The sequence below is a fragment of the Pan troglodytes genome, chromosome 21 (assembly GCF_028858775.2).
Source record: "Pan troglodytes isolate AG18354 chromosome 21, NHGRI_mPanTro3-v2.0_pri, whole genome shotgun sequence".
NCBI classification, from domain to species: domain Eukaryota; kingdom Metazoa; phylum Chordata; class Mammalia; order Primates; family Hominidae; genus Pan; species Pan troglodytes.
Genome location: NC_072419.2, coordinates 41,495,518 through 41,513,836, shown reverse-complemented (window position 1 = coordinate 41,513,836; position 18,319 = coordinate 41,495,518). Strand labels below are relative to the sequence as shown.

The 18,319-nt window shown below is 54.8% G+C and overlaps 2 protein-coding genes across 5 annotated transcripts in view; one reads left to right on the top strand and one right to left on the bottom strand.

The window, feature by feature from the left end:
* The window catches only part of MMP24OS (MMP24 opposite strand), a 53,222-nt gene that overhangs the window by 855 nt on the left and 34,048 nt on the right, over nucleotides 1-18,319 (top strand). For 2 of the 4 annotated variants that reach the window (XM_003316907.6, XM_009437090.5), the window contains exon 2: nucleotides 26-665. In XM_003316907.6, the coding sequence (XP_003316955.4) occupies nucleotides 26-274 (249 nt within the window). In that variant the 3' untranslated portion in view covers nucleotides 275-665. Of the gene's footprint in view, nucleotides 1-25; nucleotides 666-5,852; nucleotides 5,994-8,976; nucleotides 9,424-18,319 lie in introns of those variants that run through there. The other 2 variants (XR_676212.5, XR_676210.5) reach the window with 2 other exon arrangements.
* MMP24 (matrix metallopeptidase 24) overlaps nucleotides 1,001-18,319 on the bottom strand; it is a 39,325-nt gene continuing 22,006 nt past the window's right edge. The window contains exons 5-9 of the mRNA XM_016937754.4: nucleotides 14,046-14,207; nucleotides 10,583-10,797; nucleotides 8,101-8,239; nucleotides 6,163-6,429; nucleotides 1,001-3,721 (exon numbers count right to left, since the gene is read on the bottom strand). Coding sequence (XP_016793243.1) covers nucleotides 3,384-3,721; nucleotides 6,163-6,429; nucleotides 8,101-8,239; nucleotides 10,583-10,797; nucleotides 14,046-14,207 — 1,121 coding nt within the window. The 3' untranslated portion in view covers nucleotides 1,001-3,383. The remainder of the gene's footprint in view (nucleotides 3,722-6,162; nucleotides 6,430-8,100; nucleotides 8,240-10,582; nucleotides 10,798-14,045; nucleotides 14,208-18,319) is intronic.

The window sequence follows — 18,319 nt, the reverse complement described above, 5'->3', positions numbered from 1 at the left end:
ACCTAAAGGGCTTCTCTTCTTGCAGACCATGGGGGCTCAGCTAAGCGGCGGCCGCGGCGCCCCGGAGCCTGCGCAAACCCAGCCCCAGCCCCAGCCCCAGCCCCAGCCCCAGCCCCAGCCTGCGGCGCCGGAGGGCCCGGAACAGCCCCGGCGTCCGCCCCAGCCCCAGCCCCAGCCCCAGCCCCAGCCCCAGCCCCAGCCCCAGCCCGAGCCCAGCCCGTGGGGGCCGCTGGACGACGTGCGCTTCCTCATCGCCTGCACTTCCTGGTACTGACGGCGTCCTCCGGAGGATGTCGCCCGTCTGTCCGCCGTCCCCTGTGGTTCTTGCCTGCCTTGTCTCCTCTCCCCACGTCCCTGCGTCTCTTACACCCCCTCCCACCCGAGGCTCCCCAGAGATAGCAGAGAATTCGAAGAGGTCGCCGGGGACTGGAAAGAAGTCCCGGCAGGGCCGCCTTCGCAGTCTACACCCCAGCCTGCTTCCCAGCCTACACCCAGACCCAGCTCAGACCTTTGTGACCACCCCATCCCTTTCTCCGGCTGGCTGGGTCGGGGGCATCCCTCTCTGTCGCTGGCTTCCAGAGGCAGGGCAGGCCTCCTGGTAAGCCCGCAAAGTTGCTGACCTCCTGACTTCGTCTGCCTTTTATTAATATCTGTATTGCTGATAACCGTGCTCTTGACTATGTGTCCCAGGTCATGGCACCAGGGGCCTTGACTTTGGAGAAGCCCGTGCCACAGTGACCCTCCCCATACTCCTGGGGGGGCTGCTCCCCATCCTGGATCGTAAGGAGGCATCATCAGGCTGTGTTCCTGGAACCCCAATAACCCTGGGTCCCCAGGGCCAGCCTGTTGTAGAGGGAGGCTATCTGACCGCCGGTCTGGCAGAGGAGATGGGTGGGCAGCTCCCAGACACCCCAAAGGACCCGGTTCTCCTCCCAGAGCGTCCTAAGGTTACTCTTGGAACCTGATCTTTGTTCCCTCATCCCAGGGAAATGACACACTCTGTATTTCTGTTTTATTTAGAAATGATTTAAAAAACATTATACAAAGGCTGATCAGTTTAAAATGTGACTGACACTGAAATGCTGTGATGTCCCCCAGGCTGAGGGGAAGCTAGGCCCTGGGGCCCCCAGTGCTTTGCCCCTCTGTCTGCCCTGTCCTGGGGTGATGGACAGATGACCACAGGTAGGAGAATCTGAGATTGGAAGCCTCTAGGCTGAGCCCTCTGGGCCTGGCCCCACATCCCTCACCTCTGCAGCCTGGGCTGCCTGCCTCCATCTCCTGTTCATTCTCAGCTGGCCTGCCAGGAGCCAACGGGGAGCCTGGCGGGAGGCGGGGGTGCCTAGAGCTTTCAAGAAGTGAGAGCACCAACCTGAGGAGTGGACAGGGACCAGGAAGTGGGGGAAGGGAGGCCAGGAAGAGGTGGATACAGGAGACACTTCTCATCTCATCTCAGACCCTAGAGGGGTCCACAGATGGGGACACAAGACCCAGCCAGCCCACTGGATGGCCCAGGCAAGTAACAACCTCTCTGTGCTTCATCTGAGGGCACGGTGAGAGTTACCGTCGGCCTCCCAGGGCCTAACACGAGTTTCATGTGAGTGGACAGGTGTGAGCTAATAAAGTGCTTTGCAAAGTATAAAACACTGTACAAACCTATGAATCACTAATATCTCCGCAGTTGTTCCCTGCCTGTCCCAGGGAGCCTGCCCTTGGCCAAAATGAGAAAAAACAAGGATGATGACAGGGGACACAGCGGACCCACATGGGCACCTCTGGGACAAGAGATTTTGCTTGAGACAGCTCCCAGGGCAGCAGGAGTCCCTGTCTGTGCTACAGGGTAAGCCGACCCCAATCCCAGAGACCACAGGGTCGGGGGCAAGGCCCATGCAGGCTCAGTGAGCAGGAGTGGCATCTGAGACCCGGCCAGCACGCTGGAGACTGCCTGACACCTCTTTTTGGCTTTGGCAGAGAGCCAGTGGGCATTGATGAACCCATTGGCCTTGTCTAGGGCTCCTCAGTGACAAGCAGGGCTGCCTCCGCCGTACTGGAGCAAGGCAGGCCAAGCCCTAGGAACTCCTGCTGGAGACAGTGAAGGGCAGGCCAGTGAAGGTCAAAAAGGGAGCCCCCTCAGCTTGGGGCTGCTACCGGTAGGGGTGTCCTTCTAAAAGCAGTGTGGGAAGATGGGCCCAGTGAGCGAGGTCAGCAAGGGCCAAGCTCTGGGAAAACACTGCTTCCAGCCGAGAGATTGAGTCGGCCTCAGAGTAGCTGGAGTCGGCCTCAGAGTAGTGGGGGCACTGAGCACTTCAGATGCCCTGGTCCCCTTCCGAAGGACTCCCAGGCTCTGCCAGTGTTGGCCCTGCAGCCATCTCTGCCTCACCTAACTGGTGAGGCTGAGCTCCAGGCTGCAAGTGACAGACTGGAGCAAAGCTGGGGACAGTGACAATAGAGGGGAGTGGAGGACGGTCACAAACTTGGATCTTCCTCCAGAAATGGGGTCAGCTTCTGCCCCAGCTCTGTAGCCATAGGAGCAGAGCTCAGCTACTGGGGTGTCTGGGCGCTAGAGTGGCCTTAGCAGCACCTTGGTCCTTGTCGCCTGGGGGAGGGCCGCTATGCTGGCCTCATCACCAAGACAGTCACCTCTAGTTCACCTAAAGCCTCAAGCAGCCTTTGCAAAATGGGACAGTAGTGACAGGACATTTAAATATTCACGATGTGACAGCTGGGTCCTTGTCAGACCCAGCTGGGCCACAGCCCTGCCTGCAGCATGTGACCCTAAATCCTGGGTCTCCGAAGAGACCCTGACAAGTGGAGCAGGTTTCCTGAGGGATCTGCCGTCTGCCAGCAGGGAAACCCAGGCTTGTTGCCCACTGTGTCAGAAGCAGGGGTCCTGTAGCCTTGGAGGACAGTGGGGTGGGGGTAGGGGGACATCTGACCAGCAGGTGTTGGCAAAAGGGGACCAGGACTGGTGGTATCTCCCGGATGGGGGATGAGAGCTAGTGCTGGCTTCCCACAGAGGGTGCTGGGTTCCAGCCAGGAGTGGAGCTGTGGTACCTCATGGACACCACAGGATGCCGTGACCACAGGGGCTCCTCCTGGCATGGTCCCTGCCTCCGGATGGAGCCTGGCCTATTCCCTTAAGTAGGGAGTAGTTTGCCCAGGACAGAAGGCTGGCAGCTGGGTGCCAGACACCCACCCTGGGGCACAGCCCCCATAATTCCCTGCCCCACGCTCAGCCTAGGCCAATGCACCCACCACTTCAGCTGTACGACCCCAGCCTAGGGCCCTGCTGGCCCTGGTGAGCACTGGCCAGAGCTGCCCCTCAGACCCTGGTGAGGAAGGGCCTGGCTGGCCAGACTAAGTGGATAGAGAGGGCTCTGGGCTGCTCACACCCATTCCTGGACTGGCCGCTTATAGTAGGTGACAGGCTGAGGGCCTGTCTTGTTCTTGAACTGGAAGATGGTGTAGACCAGCACCAGGATGCAGAGGGACAGGATGCAGGGGATGACCACGGCCACGGCGTTCACGGAGCCCGGCACATCGTTGATGGTCACCATGATGTCCACGTCGTCCTGGGGCAGCCGCCGCTCCTTCCGCCGCTCCACCTCCTTCTGGTTGCAGCCCATCCAGTCACGCAGGATGTTGCGCGGGTAGCCTGGCTCCACGCTCAGTTTCTGGTTGTCAAACTTCCAGTAGTCCCGGCCCTTGTAGAAGTAGGTGTAATCTGCAGAAATACAGCCCAGCATCACCACTCCCAGACACTTCCGGCACCTGCTCTGGGGCAGTGTGAAAAGGAGGGCACAGGCACTGTGGCAAGGGAGGCAAGGTGGGCACACCTGGAGGTTTGGGGTGCAGTGCTTGGCTGAGTCATGGAGTAAGAAGCTGCAGAGGGGGGCACGCGGGACCTGGAGTGGTCCGCCTGTCATCCTACGGGTGCTAGGAAACCAGAGGGGCTTCAGGGAGAACTGGGACATGGTTCACTTTGTGCTGCCCAGAGAGGACCCCTTGCACGCAAGCCTGGGTCACAGCTCTGTCACACTGTGCGCACAGGTCCCCCTTGCCCTGCTCATGTGGGTTCCATTAAGCCTCAGCCTGGCTCCTACTTGAGCCAAGGGAGGCAGGGAGCAAGATTTCACCTTGTGTTGACAGCAAGACCTCTCTGCAATTATGGATTTTTTTGGCTTGGCACACATCACTTCACAACGCAGATGCAGGACCTTTGGGAGCCTTCTGGGAGAGAGGCTGGGCAGCCCTGCCAATCACTCCCTGGGCAACCACCCCAGGGCTCGAGCAACAGCCTGAGCGGCCCAGTCAGTGGGCAAAGCAGCTTGCTTAGGCCGTCCTTATTGGCTGGCTTCCCACCGTGGCTAGGGCTTTCATTGGTCTCGGTCCTTGATGTCACCTGTCTCTGAGGCTCCCCAAAAAGGGAGATCTTGTGCGTAAAGCATCAGGTATACAAGACAGCCAACAAATAGCAGCTGTGGCCATTGGCTTTCTTAGCAGTGAAGCCTCCTCAGAGACCCCTTCCCAGCCATCTCTAACACTGCCCCCTCTAGCTCGTTGCTCTCTCCCAGCATTTATTTCCCTTTTTTTTTTTTTTTTAAGACAAGGTCTCACTCCATTGCCTAGGCTGGAGTACAGTGGTGCAGTTGTAACTCACTGCAGCCTCAAACTCCTGGTCTTAAGCAATCCTCTGGCCTCAGCCTCCCAAGTAGCTGGGACTACAGGCACATGTCACCACGCCCAGCTAATTTTTGTATTTTTTTTTTTTGTAGAGATGGAATCTCACTATGTTACTCAGGCTGGTCTCGAACTCCTGGCCTCAAGTGATCCTCCCACCTCAGCCTCCCAAAGTGCTGGGAGTCTTTCCCTTATAGCGTCTGTTGCCATCTTGCTTTATGCCCCTAGACTTGGACCTCTGCAAGTCCTGTTGACTGCTACGTCCCCAGCTCCCACCACACAAGCTGTCTATTATTATGGAGTGAGTGAATGAATCCTGTCAATCCACATAAACTGAAATCCATGATGATGACAATGATGATGACGATAGCAGCTAAAATCTACAGCATGGATGGTGTGCTAGGCATTATTTCTAAGTATGCTACATAATTTGTCTTCTTTAATCCTCACAAAACCATTATATAAAGGTAGGTACTGTTATTATCATTTTATAAATGAGAAAACAGAAAACTTATTAAAGATTTGCTCAGATTCATAGTGAGTGGTACTATGGTGGTTACGAACCCAGCCAGTCCAGCTCTAGAGTCTGTGTCTTTGACCATATCAATGGAGATCTATTTAACAAACACTCCTGGAGGCCCACTCTGCATCTGGCCAGGCTAGCAGCTCCTCCTGAGAAGCTCCTAGGCTGGTGGGGAGACAGGCTGAGTGTCTGATGGCAGTTGTGGGGGCTGGTGGCCAGCATGGCTTCTAGGAGGAGTTCAGGAAACATAAAAAGTTTCTCTCTTGATGCAGTGGCTCACACTTGTAATCCCAGGGCTTTGGGAGGCTGAGGTGGGAGGATTGCTTGAGGCCAGGAGTTTGAGACCAGCCTGGCCAACATAGTGAAACCCTGTCGCTACAAAAAAATGTAAATTAGCCAGGCACAGTGGCATGTGCCTATAATCCCAACTACTTGGGAGGCTGATGAGGCAGGAGGATCATTTGAGACTAGGAGGTTGAGGCTGCAGTGAGCTATGATCATGCCACAGCATTCCAGCCTAGGCGACAGAGTGAGACCTTATCTCTTAGAATTAAAAAAAAAATTTTTTTTGAAGGTTTTCTTTCCATCTTCTTGCCCTCGAGCCCTGTGAAAAAGTGGCTTTGAAACATGCATGCCCATCATTGCTTTTCAGATTTGGTAACTCGAGGCGTCCCTGGAGTACACTGAGGATAAGTGTTTGAGAAATGCTGTCTGAAGGAATGAAGTCAGTCTATGACAACGTCTCTCTGCCGTGAATCATTCCTGCAGATGAAAAAGTGTGACTTGGCAGCTGGTAAGTGAATTAATGGACCACGTGAACATGGGTAGATATGAGGCAGTTGTCTGCCACCAGGTGTTTTTTCAAACCTGGACGCCCATGGGCACTGAGTATGCCCGTGGGCACTGGTGAGGACCACATAAAACCAGCTCCCCATGCCCACCCTGGCCCGGCCCTTACGTACATCCTTCCTTGCTGATGAAGGCTCCTTGGGGAGCCTGTGGGATGCCCTTCCACACGGTGATGGGCTTAGGGTAGCCAGGGTCCGTGGCCCGCCGCTCCTCGCTGTAGCGCCAGTACCGTTCGCCTTTGAAAAAGTAGGTCTTGCCCACAGGTTCCCAGCGCAGAGCTGTGTCAATGCCTTCACGGGGCAAACAGCTGCCCAGCTCCCCCAGGCTGTGGGGGTACCCAGGCTCCACCGTCACCTCCTTAAACACCCAATACTTGTCACCTGTGGCCAAGAGGAGCCCAGGATCAGCTTTCCCAGTCACTCAGTGCCGTTTGCCCATCTTCAGGGTGTCAGGTGAAAACAGTCTGATGCCCTCAGCCCCTTGGCCCAGTTAGAGTTGGGAAGGGCAGGAAGCCTGAGGCCAGTCACAGATCCTGGACAACTTGCCTCTGCTGCCTGGGCTCCGAGTCCCACCCTCTTTTGTTCATGTGACTTGCTCCTCTCTCCTCTCTGGTGATCTCAGCCACTTACATGACTTTGCATATGCACTACCACTCTCCAAACCTGCTACCAGTGACACCCGACTCTGAGGCTCTCCCACTGGACCTGAGCAGCAGACCCAGAAACCCTGACCTCCCTCGGCCTACCGGCAGCTCTGCATTGGCTGGCTCCCCAGAGCTCCTCATCTGCACCACAGAGGGGCTCCCTCCTCATCACCTTCTGCCTCCCAGGTCCCCAACAGGGAGTCCTAGCCTCACTGTTGACCCTCTCTTTCCTTCTCCTCTCAGTATTCAGCCACTTCTTTTTTTTAAGATGGAGTTTGGCTCTTGTTGCCCAGGCTGGAGTGCAATGGTGTGATCTCAGCTCACCACAACCTCCACCTCCTGGGTTCAAGCGATTCTCCTGCCTCAGCCTCCTGAGTAGCTAGGATTACAGGCACGTGCCACCATGCTTGGCTAGTTTTTGTAATTTTAGTAGAGACGTGGTTTCACCATGTTGGTCAGGCTGGTCTCGAACTCCTGACCTCAGGTGATCTGCCAGCCTTGGCCTCCCAAAGTGCTGGGATTACGGGCATGAGCCACTGCGCCTGGCCGAGTATTCAGCCACTTCTGAGGCCCTCTGACTCTCCTGGCAGCTGTCCCCTGCCCTTCAGCCGCACGGCTCCTCCCTCGTTTGGGCCTCATGAGTGTGGCGCTCTCCAGAACCACCTCAGAAATGGCTGCCCTGCCCCTGCCATGTCTGTCACCTCCTGCCCTCTGGCTCTCTGCTGCTCGGAAACATTCCATGAATTTCCAGCCTTGGCCTAATGGATCAAGACCACATTCTGGCCTGGCAGCCAGGGCTCTTCAGGATTTGCCTCCAAATGACCTTTCTGGGCCATTTCTCACAGCTTTCCAAGGCGGGGCCTCCGTGGCCATCAGGTGGGTCTTGTAAGCCCTGTGACCGCCCGTACACATCCCAGCCCTGCTCCTTATTCAGCCGTTGTCCCTCTGGAATGCTTTCCTTGCTTCTCACTATCTGTATCTCACCCATCTGAGGTCTGGCCCGAGTCAAGATAACTGTCATGAAACAACCTAGCACAGTGCTGGGTACAGGGTGGGCACCTTAGCTCCCTCCCACACCCTCCCCCGACCTCCCCAGCTTGAGTGACCTCTTCCCTCTGGGTTCTTACAGAACTGACCCGATGGCCTCCCATGAGGTACTGGGTGGTCTTCAATTGCTTGTCCCACACTCTACTTCATGTGGACGAAGCTGGTCACCCCCCCAATCTCGGCACATACAGATTCTCAGTCTCACTTTCTGACTTGATTTGTCAGAGGTCAGTGTCTCCGTTAGACTAGAGGGGCCCTCTGAGGACATCTGCCTCCCACCCCGCCTCTTCCAGTTTAGATGGGAAAAAGGAGGTCCCAAGACCTTGGGCAGGGAACTGTCCCACAGCACAGGCTACATTACCTTTGAAGAAGACAAATCTCCCATCGGCCCTTTCATAGGCTGCGTCGATGCGGGCAGGCAGGCCCTTCCAGAACTGCTCGATCTGCATGGGGTAGCCCTCCTGCACTCGGTTATTGCGCAGACGCCAGAACCAGCGATCCTGGGAGGAAGCGGGAGAGGGGGAGAGAGGTGTGTCAGGCCCTGCCTCCGAACCCAGTGATTGCAGCTGTGGGGCTTAGGTCCCAACAGCCCAGCCCTCCACCGAGACTGTCCATTAGCTGCTTCTGACTTTTAAAGCCCTGGGAGGAAGACAGGATGCTCCTGTAACTGTCTTCAATTCAGCCTCCTGCTGACTCTTGCTGCTGGGTGGACAATGAGACAGACAGCAGACAGGCCTGGTGTGGAAAAGGAGGTGTGAGGGAGCCGGAAAGGATGATGTTGGGGCCTGGAGTGGCCACATGGGGGCAGTGGAGCGTCACTGACATCAGCCAGACTGGTCCTCGGGACAGTGGGAGGCTGGGGTGGTCACTGAGCCTGGGCCGAGCGCCCTCCATGAGGCTGGCTCCATCCAGCAGGGCCAGGATCATGGAAGCCAAGTCATGGGAATTCCCTCGAGACCTGGGCATAAATTCACATTCCTCCATTTATAGCTGCATGACCTAGGCCTCACCTGCAAGTGCAGGTAATAATGGAGAATCAGATGAGAGATTCTAGGCAAAATGCCCAGAACAGTACGGGGCACACAGTCCATGTTGAGTAAATGGCAGCTAAATAGTCCGAGTCCAGTAAAAACGCCTCTTGTAACTGGTGCCTCAGTCTTGGGCTGGTACACAAGCAGTCTAGGCAAGGCCTGTAGCCTCCAGGCCTCAGTTTTCTTTCTTTTTTTTTTTTTTTTAGATGGAGTCTCGCTCTGTCACCCAGGCTGGAGTGCAGTGGCGCAATCTCGGCTCACTGCAAGCTCCGCCTCCCAGGTTCATGCTATTCTCCTGCCTCAGCCTCCTGAGTAGCTGGGACTACAGGTGCCCGCCACCACACCCGGCTAATTTTTTGTATTTTTAGTAGAGATGGGGTTTCACCATGTTAGCCAGGATGGTCTTGATCTCCTGACCTTATGATCCACCCTCCTTGGCCTCCCAAAGTGCTGGGATTGCAAGGCGTGAGCCACTGCGCCCGGCCTCCAGGCCTCAGTTTTCTTATGTGTAAATGGGGATGATAAAACCCGGACCTGCCTATGAACAGTTCAGTTGGATCAAAGTAGAATGAGTGCAGAAGAAGAAGCGTGATTTGTAAAAGATGGTACAAAAGCTAGTAGTATTTTAAAAGGTGTTTTACAAAGCACTTTGACATCCAGGTTTTTGACCTTATTTTGACTTTCATGTCTCTGTTAAGTTGATCTGAATATACGGAGTCTTAAGAAAGGCCAGGTGACTTGCCTAGAGCCACTCAGTGAGAAGCCAGACTGGGGCTGACTCACGCTGCCCGATTCCTGCGCAGTGCTCAGCGCGTGCTGGGAGAACTCCACAAGGGGAGCGAGGCAGCCTCTTTCACCATCCTGTGTGATGGAGCCAGCCTGCCCAGATCCCCTTCAGAGAAGGGCTTGTTGCCCCAGTGGCCAGCAGTGTGGCCAGCAGGCAGTTTTCAACTGTCAGCCCCTTTGGGGATGTTCCCTGCTTCAGAGAGCTCTCCTCAGTCACTGGATGCCCTTCCTCATCCAGTGATTGAATGAGGTAGGGGTTATAATGTTCCAGATATTTTGGACCCAACGTAGGCTGAGTGACAGGCCACCGTAGCCCCAGAGCTCCCTGCGGGGGTGGCTGAGGCTGCCATGGGCCTCTGTTGCCACTTAACCTCTCCCTCTTCCCTGTCCTGCTTCCTTCTCCCCCTCACAAATGTTGATTCTGAAAGTACTCCCTAATCGAAATCCTGCATTCCAGACCCCACCTCAGAGTTCACTCCCCGAGAGCCCAACCTGCAACACGTCAAGCAGACTGCCACCCTGTCAGTCCATGGCTGATGGAGGACAGATGACAAGATATACCCTGGGCTGCTGCCAGTAGCAGCCCCTCAAGCCTTGGTAGGGTCTGGAGTCAGACTCAGCCGCCACTGACCTAGCCCCTACTCCAAGTTGACCATCTTCAGAGCCGGGTACTCACTGGATCTTCACACACTCTTTGTTAGAGGAATGACTCCCCCAGGTTTCGGATGGAGAAACTGAGGTCCCAAGAAGGGTGGTCACAGACCAGAAGCCAGCTTCCAGCACTTTCTCCCAGCATTAACCCCAGGGGAGGTGAGGGATCACCCATCTTTCCCCCTCCCTCTTGGGAACAGTTGATTCACCCAGCAGCACTAGGAAGAGACCCCATGCCCTGGCCACTGGGCTAGCTCCTGTCCAGGCCCCATTGTAATCGAATCCCAAATCAGGAGCCTTCCCCAGCTCCATGGTGTCGGGGAGGAGGAGGAAAGGTCAGGGGCCAGCTGGGTGGTGCCAATCCATTGGCCCTACCTTAAACACAAACATCTCGCCCCGGAAGAGGGCCACTGTGTTGAAGTTGCCGTCACAGATGTTGGGTTTGGTGCCTGGTGTGGATGGCCGGTCCCCGAGGGGCGGCCGAGGGGGCCTGGGCTGGCGCTCGTGTTTCCTCTCCGATGGTGAGTGGATCCTGCGGACGGGGAGTGTAGGGAGTGGCCTTGTGGGCTCCAGAGGCTCGGCTGGGGGTCCTGGAGAGAGGAGCTGCATCTTAGAGAGGGGGCAGCCGTTTCCCGCCTCCCACTACCAGTCTCAGCATCACCCAGGCAGCTCTGAGACAAGTCTGTCCCAGTTCGGCCTCCTGTTCCCTCTCCCCAGTTTAACTCCCCCAGTCTTTGAGAAAATGGATGAAAATAGCCATTAGAATGGGACTCTCATCTTTCCATCCCCGAATCTGGTATCTTCTCTTTTCTCTCTCCTGTTACAGAGCAATCATGTCCTTCCTTAGGGTCAGCGCTCTTCCTTAGGCCGTACCCTCTTTGCCCCCTTCACACGCACTGGCCCCACTTCCTCACCCCCTTCATTTATTCTCTTTCCCACCCCAGTGCAGCTTCTACCCGTCACCCACTCCAACTGCTCTGCCAAGATCATCCAATGGTTACTCAGACTTTAATAAGCACATGCATCATCTGGGGATGTTGCTAAAATGCAGATGAGGGCTCAGAGGGCCTGGGGTGGGGCCTGAGAGTTTGCATTCCTTCACACTCTCAGGTGATGCTGATGCTGCTGGTCTGAAGACTACATTTTGAGCAGCAAGATTCATAGAAACACTTTCCTGGAAACACTCTCTTGGTTGTCCTCCTGCCTCATGGGCTGTTCTTTCTCGGTCTCCTTTGCTGGCTGCGTGTCCTCATCTGCCCTACTCTAGAGGCTGGCGTGCCCTTGGGTCCTCTTCTCTTCCGTCTCTACATTTTCATCCTTAGGTCAGTGCTTCTCCACTTGGGCTGCATATTAGGATCACCTTTGGGAGCTTTTCAAACTGGATGTTCAGGAAGCACCAGGCCAGCTATCCAACTTTTTTTTTTTTTTTTTTTTTTGAGAAGGAGTCTCGCTCTGTCCCCCATGCTGGAGTGCAGTGGCACGATCTCAGCTCACTGCAGCCTCTGCCTCCCAGGTTCAAGTGATTCTCCTGCCTCATCCTCCCGAGTAGCTGGGACTACAGGCACGTACCACCACACCCAGGTAATTTTTTTTTTTTTTTTTTTTTTTTTTTTTTTTTAGCAGAGATGGGGTTTCACCATGTTGACCAGGCTGGTCTTGAACTCCTGACCTCAAGTGATCCACCCACCTTGGCCTCCCAAAGTGCTGGGATTACAGGCGTGAGCCACCATGCCCAATACCCAACTATTAATAAAACCAAATCTCTAGAGCTGAGGGCTGGGTGTCTGTGTTTTTTTATTAGAATCCCAAGGTAATTCCAAAGGGCAGCCAAGTTGAGAATCACTGCTCTAGGTGGTCTCATCCAGGCTCATGGCTTTACAGACCTGCATCAGAGCTGTCCAGTAGGGTGTTCTGTGATGATGGAAATGGTCCGTATCTGCATCGTTCACTACAGTAGCCCCTAGCCACAGCCACATATGGCTACTGAGGTCTTAAGATGAATGACTAGTTCTTAGTGTGACTGAGACCCACTAAAGAACTATAACTGAAATTATAATTTTAATATATTTTTTGGGGGGTAGAGACAGGGGTCTCACTTTGTTGCCCAGGCTGGTCTTGAACTCCTGGCCTCAAGCAATCCTCCCACCTCGGCCTCCCAAAGTGCTAGGATTACAGGTTTGAGCCACCGCGCCCGGCCTAATTAATATAAATTTAAATTTCATTTCTATGAAATTTAATACTAGTTTATTTAATACTAGTTTATTTAATACATACTAGTGTATGACTAGTGGTTACTGTATTGAACAACAAAGATCCCAAATAAATATCCCAGCCTAGATTTTTTTTTTTTTTTGAGACGGAGTCTCACTCTGTCACCCAGGCTGGAGTGCAGTGGTGTGATCTCAGCTCACTGCAACCTCCGCCTCCCGGGTTCAAGTGATTCTCCTGCCTCAGCCTCCCAAGTAGCTGGGATTATAGGCGTGCACCACCATGCCAGGCTAATTTTTTGTATTTTCAGTAGAGACGGGGTTTTGCCATGTTGGCCAGGCTAGACTTGAACTCCTGACCTCAGGTAATCGCCCGCCTCGGCCTCCAGCCTAGAATTTTGAGCTGCAGACTGGTGGACCCTATTGCTTCACAATTACAAAAGCTGGAAACCCTGGGGGCATCCTTGACCCTCCCTCCTTCCTCTCACCCCATGTCTGATCTGTCAGCAGATCCTGTTGTTCTACCTTTGGAATAGCTTCTGGGACCCACAGCCCCCACCTGGTCTCTGCTGCTTTACTTGTGGAGGTCCTGCCTGTCCTCCAGGGCTCTGGCTGGGTCATCTCCTCCAGAGGGAGCCCTCCTTCTGTGCTCCGTAGCCTGTGGGCTGTGGGTGCCTGTGCTGTCTTGACAAGCATTTGCTCAAGTAAACTGGTCTCCCTAGCTCACCTGACTTGACCAGAACAAGAACCTCACATACCAATGTGAACAGAACTGGGAGAGAGGTGTGTAGGAGGCCTTTCATATCTTACCTAGATAGCAGTAGCTTCTCATCTTTCACCTTTTCTTTCTTTTTTTTTTTTTTTTTTTTTTTTTTTGAGACGGAGTCTCGCCCTGTTGCCCAGGCTGGAGTGCAGTGGTGCGATCTCAGCTCACTGCAACCTCTGCCTCCTGGGTTGAAGTGATTCTCCTGCCTCAGCCTCCCAAGTAGCTGAGATTTCAGGTGCCCACCACCACACCTGGCTAATTTTTTTGTTTGTTTGTTTTAATATTTTTGGTAGAGATGGGGTTTCACCATGTTGGCCAGACTGGTCTCAAACTCCTGACCTCAAGTGACCTGCCTGCCTCAGCCTCCCAAAGTGCTGGGATTTCAGGCAAGAGCCACCACGCCTGGCCCCCGTTTTTTCTTTTTAAAGAACAAAGCTCTGGTTATAGTCCCCATCACGCTGTATCACCGTTACTCCTGCAGATGTGTGAACCTGCCTGGCTAGAGGTGGAATCTATGGGAGCGCTCAGTCACCATCTGGTGTGGGAGGGAGGGAGAGAAGCATGAAGGGACGGGGAAGAGTGTGGAAGGGGAGGGGTAAAGGAGAGGGAATGGGTGGCCCTCACCTCACTTTTGTCCCTCTCAGTTACAGCTCAGACCCTCCCCTAGGTTTCCCAGGTGTGCCAGGGGAAGCCTTGCCCTCTGGCCAGGCAAAGCCATTGGAAGTCTGTAAAGGTCACACACAGAGAAACAGCAGCAGTGCTGATGATAGCAACGTCCCCCTCCCTCGTCCCCTGCCCCATGACAGGTAGGCAGTCACAGCCCAGCCCCGAGGAAGGAGCAGTCCCCCCTCTCCCTGCCACACACCATAGATCTTCTGGATGCCCTGGAGATCGTCCTGGGGCAGCTTGAAGTTGTGCGTCTCCATGTACTGGTAGAAGGGCGCCATGATGGCGCTGGGGTCGCTGGAGTGCTCCAGTCCCAGCGCGTGGCCCAGCTCATGCACAGCCACCAGGAAGAGGTCGTTCCCTGTGGAGAGGAGTGTGGGGAGGTGCCCAGGGCACCTGCTTAGATATGAGTCGGTCAGCCAACCCATTACCTCAGCAAACACCGAGCACGGGCCCTGTGCCAGGCCCCGTGCTGGACACCAGGGACATACAGAGAAATCAGACACAACCCCTGCCTCCCAAGCCTCTCTGCAGAGCAGGGACAAGGAGAGAGAGAGTGACAAGTGAGGCAGAGGGCTCTGGGTGCTTTAAGAATGTCTGGGAGTTGTCGAGCAGGGATTCTCAGGAGAGAGGGGTCATTTAAACCTGGAGGAAGATGTTCAGGGAAAGCTTCACAAAGGTGAAGTTGAAGCTGAGTCTTGAAAGATCAGAAGTTAGGAGAACGGATTCAGGGGGCAGGAGAGGAAGGGTGGGGGTGGCATTCCTGGCGGATGGAATGCAATAAACACAGTCCAGAGACAGGCAGTTTCATTCCACCTGGCTCTGGAACAAAGCAGGAGGGGAGGGCCGGAGAGAGATGAGGTCAGCCAGGCTGGAAAGCAGGGCGCTTAATGCCATACAAAGGAATTTGGATCAGCTTCTTGGCTAGTGGGGGGTTTAAGTAGGAGTGGGGGTGGTGATACAATTAAATCACTCTGGCTGCAGTTGGAGGGAGGATTAGAGGGAACAAGACCTGGGGCAGGGGGATCTGTTTGGATGCTGGGGTCCAGGCGAGAGATGAAAAGGCCCTGAGCTGGCTGGGCGTGGTGGCTCACGCCTGTAATCCCAGCACTTTGGGAGGCTGATCGGGGTGGATCACTTGAGGTCAGGAGTTCGAGACCAGCTTGGCCAACATGGTGAAACCCCATCTCTACTAAAAATACCAAAAATTAGCCAGATATGGTGGCCTGCGCCTATAGTACCAGCTACTCCGGAGGTAGAGGCAGGAGAATCGCTTGATCCTGGGAGGTGGAGGTTGCAGTGAGCCAAGATCGCGCCACTGCACTCCAGCTTGGGCAACAGAGTGAGACTCCATCTCAAAAAAAAAAAAAAAAAAAAAGGATGCCCTGAGGTGGAGGGAGGGAGTGGGGACAAAGAGAGCAAGTCCTGGCAAACTGGCAGTCAGCTTCAGGAGACCCCGGGCAGGCGGGGCCCGGGCGTGGGCAGCTCTCTGCAGGACCTTGGTTGTGGAAGCAGGGAACTGTTGGCCAAGATTGAGGCAGGGATTCAAGTGTAGGTGAAAACACACTCCAGGTCCTGGAAGTGGGACACAGGATCCTGAGGGTGGAACTGAGGCAGCTCCATGGCACGGTGGTTACGAGCTTGGGCTCCTGAGTAGGACAGATTACCTTCATTCCCCCTGCCAGTTTGTGAATATGGCCAGCAGGGCTACCCCTAAGCCTCAATGTCCTCACTTGTAAAATGGGGGCATCAGACCTACCTCACCGGGTTGTGTGAGGTTGAATAAGATACACGTGAAGTGCGTGGTGTGACACAGAATGGCAGCTGTTGTAATCCTATGTAAGATAGAAGCTTGGTTACTGGAGGAAGCCCATTGACCAGAAAGGAAGCACGAGGCCAGTGGAGCGCCAGCAACCAGATCCTCTGAAAGCCAACTCCCCTGGGCTTCTGTATTGTGCCTAGGACAGGACAAGGAGGCCTGAACTTAGGGGGATGAAGTAACCGCAGCTTTGGGGAGAAAATGCAGGGGGTAGGGAGTCAGGTAGGCTGTGGATCACCAGTCCTGACTCCTGTCTGCCCAGTGTCAGACCCTTGCTTGCCTTGACCTCTGGCATTTGTAGCCCCTTGAGCCCTGCCTCTTATCTTCTGGCCCTAAGGCATGGCTCGGCCCATTCCTGCCACCTGTAAGTCCAGGGAGGCTGCCAGGAACCTAGGAGGTGGTCTAGAGTCCTACTGCCCACTCTGGCCCCAGCGTCACTGGCCTAGGGACACATGGGGGTGGGGATTGTTTGGCCTTCCTGGCTTAGGTCTCTGGAAGAGAGAAGAACCCCATGGGGCAGACCCAGGCCACGGGCAGTACATGCCTGCCACACTACTGACACCGCCAGTGTCTTCTGTGAAGCCACCTTTGAGCAACGGAAAGGAAGGGGGATGGGCAAGATCACTGCAAGGTTGGCCAAAAGCCTGGGGCTGGCCTTCTGCTGGCATGAGAGGGCCAGGCCGCCCCCAGCTCCTTCCTCAGGTCCTGGCCCCTCTGGCAGCAGGGAAGGGTGAGCTCATCGCTGAGCTCCATCCCAAACAAACTGGTAGAGCCAGCGGAAGGCAGCTCTGCTTCCTGGGGTCCAGTCCTGGCTGTGCTCCTGGGCTATTCTATGACCTGGGACAAGCTGTTCAGGGCCTCTGTCTCCTGAGCAGGCTCTTCCCCAGGGGCTGTCCACAGGGAGCTCAGCTGGGAACCAGGGAACACGGCTCTGAGCACCGTGGGAGACTCAAAACCTTTGTCCGCAGCCTTGTCTCTTGCTCTTTTAACCCCTGTGCTGGGTCTGCAGAGAACAGGAGTGACCCCTTAAAGGAAAGAGGCCTGTGGGTTGGGTCCAGGAACCAAAAGGAAGGGAAGAGCGAGGGAGCCAGTATCCTGCTGCACAGAAACCCAAGAGAGCCCTGAGGGGGAGACAGAGGGAGCAGGGCAGGGGCAGGAGGACTCCCTGAGCTTGTGAGGTGAAGGCAGAGGTATGAGGAGGAGAGGCCTGCTATGAGGACCCCATGCTCCATGGGCAGGAGGCTGCTAGGGTCTTCACTCTTCAAGAGGGTGAGCAGCAGGGAAGCAGAGTGGTCAGGAATGCAGTCTGGGAGCCAGACTGCCTGGTTTTGAATCCCAGCTCTGCCATGTCCTAGCAGTGTGACATTTTAAATTCTTCCTCTGGAAGATAGAAGGAACAATGGCACCTTCGTCATAGAGATGGGGGTGAAGATTCATGGGGCAGGGTGTGTAATGCGCTGATACCAGCTCCTGGTACAGAAGTATTACCCTTCATTAGCAGGGTCCTGTTGAGCTGTGTGTGAGCACCAGCACCCCTGATAGGGTGTGTTCCTGTAAGTCCCTGGGCCTCCGAGCAAGTCCCCAGCAGTCTACTCGGCTACTCAAGTGGACCTTGTCTCTACCTCATTTCTTTCTTTTAGGATCTCCATATTTGGTCGTTCCCATCTCATTAACTCCCCCAGCCCCACGAAAGGTGACAGCATTTCCCTTTGCCTCTGTTCTTCTGCCAGTGCTGCCCCTCCCCCTGGAATAACCTGATTCCTTCAAAGTTCAGCTCCATGCCTGTCTTCCAGGAAGCCTTCCATGACTTCCCAGCTGGCAGTGAGTGCTCCTTCTGCTGTGCCCTCCCAGCAGTTTCCCTGAACTGCCTTTATGGCACTGACCGCTTCCTCCCCACATGATCGCCACTAGTGCACATGCTCGCTGCCCCAGGACTGTAGGTTCCTTGAGGACAAGCTTTGTGTTGAAGAACCAGGTGACAGCCCCCGGAATGGAATAGCGCCAAAAGCACCGTATTTTACCAAGGGAAATACTCGGACCACCTGCAGCAGAACCACCTGTGGTGACTTAAAAATGCAGAGTCCTGGGGTCACACCTGGCTCTGCCACTTTCCAAAGGGGTGAATTTCCTATTTTTTTTAAAAAGTATTTTCTTTCTTTTTTATTTTTGAGACAGGATCTCACTCTGTCACCCAGGTTGGAGTGTAGTGGTGCAATCTCGGCTCACTTGAACCTCCGCCTCCCGGGTTCAAGCCATTCTCCTGCCTCAGCCTCCCGAGTAGCTGGGATTACAGGCATGTGCCACCACACCCGGCTAATTTTTGTAATTTTAGTAGAGACGGGGTTTTGCCATGTTGGCCAGGCTGGTCTCGAACTCCTGACCTCAGGTGATCTGCCCGCCTCGGCCTCCCAAAGTGCTGGGATTACTCCAGTGCTCCCATCGCACCTGGCCCGGGGAGCCTTTTAAACACATGGAGGAGGTGGGGAAGATATTCTGATTCAGGAGGTTTGGTTTGGGACGTAGGCAATCTTTTTTGTTTTTGTTTTTTAAGTTCTCCAGGTGAATTGTATAATGGTTGGGTCAGGCTGACACAACCTGAAGCAAATGCTCGACCTCAACATCACTAAAAGTGGGACAGTCTGCATCATATGTAT